The sequence below is a fragment of the Papio anubis genome, unplaced genomic scaffold (assembly GCF_008728515.1).
Source record: "Papio anubis isolate 15944 unplaced genomic scaffold, Panubis1.0 scaffold1280, whole genome shotgun sequence".
Taxonomy (NCBI): Eukaryota; Metazoa; Chordata; class Mammalia; order Primates; family Cercopithecidae; genus Papio; species Papio anubis.
The window spans coordinates 9,683-20,612 of NW_022161226.1; the positions used below are offsets into that span (position 1 = coordinate 9,683).

The following is a 10,930-nucleotide window of genomic DNA, read 5'->3' on the forward strand; positions in this document are numbered from 1 at the left end:
GGCACTGCAAGGAGCAGGAAGACAGGCCGGATGTCTAGAGGTTGCTCCATAATCCCTAGTTCCTTTCGAGTGTCCTGCTTTGTCTGTTCTGGCTTTCACCCCCACCCAGAAACCTGGAGAAACCTCAACTGGAACGTCGAATGAGAAGATTCCAGCTCTCTGGGCCCAGGGTGAAAAAAGGAAGTTGTATGAAAAGAGGAGAAAGGAAAAAACAGTCTCATATTGTGCAACAGGTGAAGTCCCACATTGCCCCACTTCGAGGATTCCATGCTGCCGTTTGTAATTCCTGGTGAAGCATTTCTTCATGAGGCTGCCCAGGCCTCCTGCGCCTTCCCTGGTGGTCCTGCCTCTGTGGAGCTGAGCTCCTCCCTTCCCATTTGCTGAGTGGGAAAGGGACTCCATCATGAGGGAGGAGACCTGGATTCTGGCCCTAGCCCTTCCTGTTCACTAACAATGAACCAGAGACAGGTCATGGCTCTGCTCTGGGCTGCATCTGACAGATGAGAGGATGGACTCTCCCAGGTAGCAATCCGGGACCCCTCAGAGCACCTTAGGTGTCTCTAGAAGAGGCATGCTTCCTAAGGGTCTTGGACCCTGGGTCAAGCCTCAGCCCCAGAACTCAGTTGCTGAAGCAGATCTCCCCTTGGGACGTCTCTCCTCATTATAGTCCATCTCCTTGAGATGTGTCCCTCTCACCCTGGGTTCCTCCTGCAGGAAGGTGTGGCTCACCCTCTAGAATGCTCCCTTTCCTGCCACATTGAGCTACTGGGGGTCGCTATTGGTGATGTGTCAGTTAGTGGTTGTATTTGTTTCTATTGCTGCAAAATATTACCACACACTTAGTGTCTTATAACTACGTATTTATTCTCTCAAAGTTCTAGAGGTGAGAAATCTGAAACTAGTTTCCCTGGGCCACACTCCCTCTGCAGGCTCTAGGGCAGGAACCATTTCCTTGCCTTTTCCAGCTTCCAGAGCTGCATCCTCACACCTCTTGGCTCCTGGCCTCTTCCTCCATCTTCTAAGCCAGCAGCATAGCATCTTGCTTCTCTGGTCACATTGCTACCTTCTCCGCTATTGCCACATTTTTCTCTTCCTCCCTCTTATAAGGACACTTACAACTACATTAGGGCCTGACCAGATAATTCAGGGCAATCACTCATCTCAAGATCCATAACTTGATCATATCTCCAGAGTCTCTTCTGCCACATAAAGTGACATTGACAGGTTCTGGGGAATAGGATGTGGATGTCTTGGGGGCCATTATTCAGCTACCACAGTGATCTATACCTTGTCTCTGGCTTGGGGTCATCCATTCTCTCTCCCATTCCATCCCCTTATAATAGAATTGTATATTTTTCTCCAAATCCACACCCTAATCTTACAAGCCATCCAAACTGCCCCTCCCTTCACTTTCTTTAGGCTCTGAGAATATTCTAGGAGACTGCCCTCCAATGGAACTTTCTGCGATGATGGACAGAAAGTCCATAATCCGTGCTGTCTAACGTGGTAACTAGCCATGTTACCAAGGGCTACTCAGCACTTGAAATGCGATAGTGTGACTCAGGAACTAAATTTTAAATTTTATTTCATTTTAATTAAATGTAATGAAATTGTAAATAGTCACTTTGGCCAGTGGCTAACATATTGGACAGCTCAGATCTAGGCAAATGAAAGCAGAAACTATGGCCAGGCACATTCTTCACTGCCAGCCTCTCCTCACACCTGTTTTGGATGAGCTATGCCCCCTAACCTCCTCCCCTCGGTCCCCGCAGAATCTGAAGGAGGCTTCCACTGATGCTCTGGAATGATGGAAGTGACTAAGGGCAGAACAGGAAGGGAATTGTGTCTGTTGACCCCAGAGAAGTACAGGGCCCCAATTCTGCTTTTGCATAGGACTAAGAACACTCGAAGGATTTTCAAGGTAGTCTCGGCCTTGTCCTTACTCGACCGGTCTTCCTTTTGAGGACCACAGAGGTGTGTCACTAGGGAAGGTGTGCAGGAAAGGGCCCGAGCCTGGGAGCTGGCACTGGCCAGGGTCCTGCTCTGCTATGCACTCGGTGAGTGACATGTGGCAAGTTACTTCCCAGGCCTTGGCCCTCAATTTCTATAAAATGAGAGAGTTGGACCAGATGGTCTAAAGTTTCCTTTTAGCTTTAGTAGACCATGAGTCTATGTCCTGTGGATCAGGCTTTATTGTGCATGTAATTCTGTTTCGGAGCCGTGTTGTCTCTGACCCATGGAATAGGCAGTTCTGATTGAAGGATAATTAAGTAGAAGTGGCTTTAGGTTACTCCTGCAACACTTCCAAACAAAACCAGACCTCCGGTCAGGCGCCGTGGCTCACACCTGTAATCCCAGCACTTTGGGAGGCTGAGGCGGGTGGATCACGAGGTCAGGAGATCGAGACCATCCTAGCTAACATGGTGAAATCCCGTCTCTATTAAAAATACAAAAATTAGCCGGGCGTGGTGGCGGACGCCTGTGGTCCCAGCTCCTCCAGAGGCTGAGGCAGAAGAATGGCATGAACCCGGGAGGTGGAGCTTGCAGTGAGCTGAGATTGTGCCACTGCTCTCCAGCCCGGGCGAAGGAGCGAGACTCTGCCAAAAAAAAAAAAAAGAAAGAAACAGACCTCTATCCTTCTGTCCTCATGACAACACTTCACAGTAGCTTGGGCTTTAGAGTGCTAATTCGTCAACTAACTAATCTAATCCTCATGATGACCCTGATAACTGCTAGGTCCATTTTAAGCGAAAAGGCTGAAGCTCACAGAGGGAAGGAGAGAATCCTCCAGGTGCCCGGTCCCATGATGGGTGCTTTACATATCACCTCACAACAGCCCTTCGAAATGGTTAATGTTATCCCCATTTCACAGGTGTGAACACTGAGGTCTAATAAGGCAAGATGACTTTCCCAATGTTATGCTGATAATCAGATGATGAAGACACTTTTCTCACTCTTCTTCCCACTTTGCTGTGCTTCTTCCCCTGTTTACAACTTCCCCTCAAGATGTTGAAATGATAACCTCCTTTTTTGGGGCATTCTTTCATGACACTCCCCAAGTCGACCTACGAGCCTCAACAAGTCGCTTCACCTCTCTGTGCCTCTGTTTCCTTAACTGTGAAACTGGGGACAACAGTCCCTACTTCATAAGGGTGTTAAAACCCTTGTTGAAATTACGCAGTGAGATGTATGAAGAGTGCTCAGCCCAGAGCTCATATTAAGGATGCAGCAATTGCTCATTCTTACTCCTTTTGGAAACTGTAGTTTGCCCCTCCGATAGTACCAGGCAATTCCTTCTACCCCCAAATCAAATTAAAATCACAAAGAAACTGTCTGCATTTTATTTTAAAGTTTTATTATGAAAACACATGGAATTAACGGTGTTATCCATGTATTTGCAGCAGCAGAGAAACAGTGACGGTGGACCATCTCCATAGGAGACACTTTGGCTAAACAAATATAAATAATGGAAATAACACCTAATACAATAACACAGCACATAAAAAGATTAAATTAAGAGAAGGGACAGGAACTGTGGAGAGGAGTCCTGAGTATGGAGAAGATGCCTCTCATGGAGAAGCATCCAGGTTCAGGTGACCTTCCCTGAAGACTTCCTGTCTCTGAGCAGCTCAGTTCAGTTCCAGGTCATACACATACTCCTGGACCCAGGTCTCACTGGGGTCAGCGCAGACTCGCTTCCCTCTTTTGGTTTGGAATCTGTAGAACAAGGAGCAGACAGATGAGAATCCCATGAGACCTTTGAGGTCATCTGGCTTTATCCCTTGCCTGGGGTTGGTATCTTCCTCTGCCTGACCATGGTCCATGTGGGCAGCTCTGGTGCATGGGATCCTTCCCAGGGCAGCACTGGAACCAGACTCCCTGTAACTTCCACCCACTGGAGTTAGCTGTGGGCCCCAGGGGTTTCCCAGATTAGGAACCAGTGGGCATTACAATCAATATGAATAGATCTCCCCATTCCCTGCCAGCCTGGCAGTGACCTTTCCACATGTCTTTCTAGCACGGTTTGAGAAATCAGTCCCTATCTCATGTGACCTGTCCACTTCCCCTGCTTTCCTGTCCTCTGGATAACTTCCTCCCCAGAAACCCCTTCTCTCTCGGCTCCTGCTCAGCTGCCTTCAGCACTTGAAAAATGAGTTCATGACCTGTGTCCCTCACTCAGGGAAGGCTTCGGCCCTGAGAGCTGCCTCCCCACTGTACTCCAGCCCCCCCCTCATGAAACAGGCCCCCTTTTAAAATCCAGCCCTCCCCCTTGCCTCCCAGAGCAGGCAGGGGTGATACTCACACCACAGCTGGCTGGGAGCAGAGGCTGCTGGTCTCGTAGTAATCTACCACAAAGTTGCGAGGAAGCTTCCTCATGGTGTAAGGAAAGCAGCAGGAGGTGGGAGGGTCTGAGCCCACTGAAAGGAAAGGCCAGGGTGAGATCAACACTGCACATAGGAGCTGTTTATTTTGGCTTCTAGTTTTGTGTCTTCTTTGAGCATCCTGTGTAGCTACTGGAACCACAAATACGATCCCTTGTATCGTCCACTTCAACCTGGTAGGTGTTATGGGCTCTTTGGATCTTCAGACAAAAGACAAAGAGAAAGAAATCTAGAAGATTGGAACTGGATTCAGTCTCAGAACACATCGCATCCCCTTCATGTGACAGATGGGGAAACCAAAGCACAGAGAGGGACAGGGGCTTGCTTGAACAAGTAATTAGAGGCAGAGCCAATTCAACAGTCTGACTTCCAGCCCATCTTTTTCCTCTGCTAGTTGCTAATTCTTGAGAAAATACGAATTTGAATGTTATTGAATACTAGACTCTACATTTAAGCGCAGACTTCGTGGCAATCTTCCTAGCTGCCTTTCATCCCATCCCCAGATCCCACTGTTTGACCAGCCACGAGTAGAATAAAAGACTCTGCCTGCACCTCAGCTCTGGAAACAGCAGCTGCGAAAGTAGACTTACTTGGTGCTGAGAGTGCTGGAGAGCAGAGAAGGCAGCTGCTAGCACGAGGAGAGACAGGACAGTCACGCACAGCTTCATGGTGTTGGTGGAAGAGAGGTTTTCTCAGAGGTGAGGCTACAGAACTCAGAAGGTTCAGAACCCAGCTGTGTCCTGTGCTGATACTGAGTTAGGGAACATGGGGACTCTGAGGCCTGGGACAAATGTGGGGGCTCAGCAGAGCGAGTGGAATTTCCATGGTAGAGATGATGTCGTGGCTCCTGAAGCTCGCTGAGTGAGGAATTCCTCGGCTGCTGGGGCGATGTGGGGACACGGGCTGGAGAGAAAGGAGGTGGTGCAAAGTGGTGACCGGGGAGACCTGGGGAGGAGTGCAAACTGGAGAAAGATGAAATGTTCACACCTGCTATAAGTGACTTGTAGACAAGAACTGTGCTGCTCTTGGTGATTGGCACCCCCAGATGCTGGAGGGTTCATGTGTCAAGTCTTTCAGGCTGGCCTGGCTCCTGGCCCAAGACAAGGGGAGCCAGGACCCCCCGATCCCCTTCCTGTGCCTTCTTCTGCTGAGCTGAGTGCCACCGAATTTTGTGTCCTGTATGTTTCCTTGGGCATGAAGAGTCCAGCATTGGATGTGCAGAGGGATCCAGTGGGGTGACTTAGCAACGTTTGTACCTTCTTCTTGGACACTTAGCGTGTACCTGGCACTGGGAAAGCTGTCTTACACATATCATCTCTAATCCGACCATAGCCCTGAGCAGGGGTGTGTCATCTCATTTTACAGATAGGACAATTGAGGATCAGAGAGTGGTCCACTGATGTGCTCAGTGCCACAGAGCTGATGAGTGGCACTGCCAAGATCTGAATCAAGATTCATCTGACTCCAAAGTCCATTTTCTTTCCATGCTGTAGTCTCCAGAATAAACATAGAGTGTGACCACAAACAGAAACCGTTGACTGATAGACTGCTAGGAGCTATTCCACACTCAAAGACCAATTGTACTCAAACTTAATTCAGGAAAGAGATAGAGCTAGTCTGTCCTAGAACAAGGAGGGAACGGAGAAGAAATAAAGATTTCAGGATATTTTCTTGGACCAACAAAAGAACAGGACATATAAACCAGTAAGAATCGAGTTTGGAAGACTCGATCAGAGAATGTTTAGACTCGATTAGAGACTCAGATAGAGAATGTTCTTCTAGTATAAAAACAGGATTGAGCTGGGTGCAGTGGCTCACACCTGTAATCCGGCACTTTGGGAGGCCATGGTAGGTGGATTGCTTGATCCCAGAAGTTTGAGACCAGCCTGGGCAACATGGTAAAACCCTGTCTCTACAAAAAAAAAAAAATACCAAAAACAATTTGGCTAGGAGTGGTGACGCACACCTGTAGTCCCAGCTGCTCAGGAGGCTGAGGTGGGAGGATCACCCGAGCCTAGGAAAGTCCAGGTTGCAGTGAGTGGTAATTGTGCCACTGCACTCCAGCTTGGGTGACAGAACGAGACCCTATCTCAAAAACAAAGCAAAGCAAAACAAAACAGAACTGTATATGTAGTAATGAGTTTATCTATGTTACAGACAAAATATGTAAACTAAGACTGTGGGCGTGTCCCAACCAGTCCATAGGGAATGCCTGTGCTTATGTTAAGCCTTGGCTGCTTTGACAGCTGCTGGGCACCTGTACAGAAGATTACAAAGGCCCTGAATACAGAAGTGTGTGAAGTTGGGCAAATGAGGGGAATGAGGATAATTGGATGGATCTCTATCTGCCTTTAGCTCTACTACTCTAACCTGCCTGCTCACCCCTAACCCCATTCTTCTCTGAGAAAGAAAAAAGAAGAGTAGGCTGGGAGCGGTGGCTCAAGCCTGTAATCCCAGCACTTTGGGAGGCCAAGGTGCATGGATCACGAGATCAGGAGATTGAGACCATCCTGGCTAACATGGTGAAATCTTGTCTCTACTAAAAATACAAAAAATTAGCCGGGTGTGGTGGCAGGCGCCTGTAGTCCCAGCTACTCAGGAGGCTGAGGCAGGAGAATGGTGTGAACCCAGGAGGCAGAGCTTGCAGTGAGTCGAAATTGTGCCACTGCACTCCAGCCTGGGCAACAGAGTGAGATATCGTATCAAAAAAAAAAAAAAACAAAAAAAAACCAAACAAACAAAAAAAAAAGAAGAGTAAAAACAAGGAGCCATGACTTCAAACTATACCACAGGGTTACAGTAACCAAAACAGCATGGTACTGGTACAAAAACAGACACATAGACCAATAGAACAAAATAGAGAGCTCAGAAATAATGCTGCATACCTGCAACCATCTGATTTTTGACAAAGTTAACAAAAACAAGCAATGGGGAAAGGACTTCCTATTCAATAAATGATACTGGGATAATTGGCTAGCCATATGCAAAAGATTGAAATTGATTCCTTCCGTACACTGTGTATAAAAATCAACTCACAATGGATTAAATACTTAAATGCAAAATCAAAAACTGTAAAACTATAAAAAATATGATATCCTGTAACATAACCGAGACAATACCATTCTGGACATAGGATCTGGCAGAGATTTCATGATGAAGATGCCAAAAGCAAATTCCAACACAATCAAAAACTGACAAATGGGATCTAATTAAACTAAAGAGATTCTGCACAGCAAAAGAAATTATCAGCAAGAGTAAAGAGGCATTACAGAATGGGAGAGAAAAATATTTACAAACTATGCATCTGACAAAAGGTCTGGTATGGGAAATCCTACTTGGGAAACTTAAACAAATGTACAAGCAAAATACAAACAACTCCATTAAAAAGTGGGCAATGAACATAAACAGATGCAAAGAGACACACATGGTCAATAAACATACAAAAAATAACACCACTAATCATTAGAGAAATGCAAATCAAAACCACAATGAGATACTGTCTCAAACCAGTCTGGATGACTATTTTTAAAAAGTCAAAAAATAACAGATGCTGGTGAGGTTGCAGAGAAAAGACACTTATACACTGCTGGTGGGAATGTAAGTAGTTCAGCCATTGTGGGAGCAGTTTGGCGGTTTCTAAAGGAGCACCGACAGAACCTACATTCCGACCCAGCAATCCCGATGGCCAAATTTATATACCCAAAGGAATGAAATCATTCTACCATAAAGACATGTGCACATACTTACATTCATGTAACACTATTCTAATAGCAAAGACATGGAATCAACCTAAATGCCCATCGATGATAGATCAGATAAAGAAAATGTGGTATATATACTTCTCAGTCACTAAAAAAAGAACAAGATCATGCCCTTTGTAGCAACATGGATGGAGCTGGAGGCCATTATCCTAAGTGAACTAATGCAGGAACAGAAGACCAAATACTGCATGTTCTCACTTACAAGTGGAAGCTAAACACTGAGTACACATGGACACAAAGAAGGGAACAGCAGGCACTGGGACTGACTCAAGGGTGAAGGGTGGGAGGAGGGAGAAGATTTAAAAAATTACCTATCGGATACTATGCTTATTACCTGGGTGATGAAATAATCTGTACACCAAACTCCCGCAACACGCAATTTACCTATATAACAAACTTGCAAGCCTCGAGGGCAAAGAGGTAAACAGGGGTCAAGTTACAGAGAAGTTTACATTTCATGCCAGAAATGATGTAGAATGTTTGCAAGATTTTAAAAGGAGAGAAAGGGAGAATGATTTTGAGCTTTAGCAAAATTATATTGGATACTGTATCGTGGGATAGATTAAAAAGAGACAAAACTAGGCCAGGCATGGTGGCTCACGCCTGTAATCCCAGTACTTTGGGAGGCCGAGGCAGGCAGATCACCTGAGGCCAGGAGTTTGAGAACAGGCTGGTCAACATGGTGAAACCCTGTCTCTACTAAAAATACAAAAAATTAGCTGAGCGTGGTGGCACATGCCTGTAGTCCCAGCTACTCGGGAGATGGAGGTAAGAGAATCACCTGAACCCAGGAGGTTGCAGTGAGCCGAGATCACACCACTGCACTCCAGCCTAGGTGACAGAGGGAGACTCCGTCTCAGAAAAAAAAAAAAAGAGAGAGACAGAATTGGGAGTCCCAATAAAGATACAATTTGAAAGAGAAATGTAAATTAAACTTATAGAAAGAAGTTTTCAGTAACTTGGATCTAAAAGGTTATGATTTACTTTAAAGAGAAGGTAAGGAAGGGAAGGGAGGGGAAGGGAGGGGAAGGGAGGGGAAGGGAGGGGAGGGGAGGGGAGGGGAGAAGGAAAGGAGGCATGGTGTCACAGTCTTGATCTTTGGGAAACTGACCACCGAAGATTCCTCAGGTGGTGGTGACAGAAAGTAGCCAGCAGTCAACACCGTGGACCCTTCAGCATGGAGGGATTTGATTTGTGTCCCAGCGTTCTGGCTCATTTCAGCATCTGTGAGGCCCCACCTCGGTCCAGCAGAGCATCCCAGTCCAGAGTGCAGGGAATCCTGGCTGAGCAGTTTGTCCTCTGCGGCGTCTTTGCCTTGCACTGCTCAGCTTGCCTCCCCACTGTGTGCTGCTGCCCATGCTCTCTAGCATGGGGCATTGCTTTCCTTCCAGATTCTGGCCCTGAGGCTCCACTTCCCCAGGGGTCACCCTCTGCCATTTCTTTTGGCAGCAGGTGTCCCAGGGATGGGTTCACTGATGATGACATCCTGTTTGGCCCAGCTTTGGCCTCCTTTTGTCATATGTGGTCTGCATGGTCAGGTTGCAGCCGGTGTGGGCCTCGCCTTTCCTGCAGGCAGAAGCAGCAGCCTGAAGTCCCCTGTCTTGCTTCTTAGACAGACAATGTCTCATTGACACAGCCCCCTCTTTCCACAGCCAGCCCCTTGTTTCCTGTCCTGAGTCCTTGTTATTTTCTCTGGCCATTTCTTGCATGTGTGCAGTAGGTCAGGGCATAAGTCTTGGTACTGGACCTGATCCCTCTCCCAGTCCCTTCCCCTTTTCCATATTTTCTACACAATAAAAAGTGCCTCTTCCTATCAATATTCCAAGCTGGAAAGCCGAGAGTCACCCTTGTCTCCTCTTTCTCTGTCATCTCCTACACCAATTCAATCGCCAACTCTAGCCTACGTTCAATTTTATGTGCATCTGCCTCTCACCATTCCCACTGCCTGTGTCTTAGGTCAGGTTCTTATGGTTTCTCACCATGACAACTAGAGGAGGGTCCTAGCAACTCTTTTTTCTTTTCTTATTTATTTATTTAGAGACAAGATCTCACTCTGTGGCCCAGGCTGGAGTGCAGTGGCTGATCTTGGTTCACTGCAACCTTGGCTTCCCAGGCTCAAGCAATTCTTTGCCTCAGCCTCCCAAGTAGCTGGGATTATAGTCATGTGCCACCACACTCGACTAATTTTTTGTATTTTTCATGGAGATGGGGTTTCACCATGTAGGCCAGGTTGGTCTTGAACTCCTGGCCTCAAATGATCTGCCTGCTTTGGCCTCCAAAAGTGCTGGGATTACAGGCGTGAGTGTAATGATTTCATCACCCAGGTATTAAGCCTAGTACCCATTAGTTATTTTTTTGTTCCTCTCCCCTCTCCCACTCAACATGGCCTTTCTTATCCTACCCTTCCCATTAGTATTTGAACTCCATAGTGAGAGTTCAGGCATAACACATACTGTTAGTCAAATCAGTGATTTATTTATTCATCAAATAGGTATTATGCTTCACTATATGTCAGGCATTGTGGTTGTCGCTGGAGATACACTGGTAACTAACACAGACAGTGGAATATAAAACTGACCAATTCCATCTGCATGACTCCAGGTTCATTATTTCAACTGGGAACATCAATTTACCACCTAGGAAATGTCTAAAACACTCCCAACTCAACCCCATCCTGCATCTCCCTTACATTATTCATTCAAGGTATATAAATTAGGCACATGCTATGCATGCGACCATGTTTCCCTCCAAGCAAAAACACATGGCAAAGGGGTCTATGTCCTGGTT

General features: G+C 46.6%; 1 protein-coding gene across 1 annotated transcript; it reads right to left on the reverse strand.

Annotated features, from left to right (window-relative positions):
- Positions 1-3,334: 3,334 nt before the first annotated feature.
- On the reverse strand, positions 3,335-5,144 carry LOC101003176 (C-C motif chemokine 4-like). The gene is given in 4 exon segments (XM_003919343.5): positions 3,335-3,717; positions 4,304-4,418; positions 4,973-4,997; positions 5,000-5,144. Coding segments are annotated over 4 exon segments (279 nt in total). The 5' UTR covers positions 5,051-5,144; the 3' UTR covers positions 3,335-3,629.
- Positions 5,145-10,930: the final 5,786 nt, after the last annotated feature.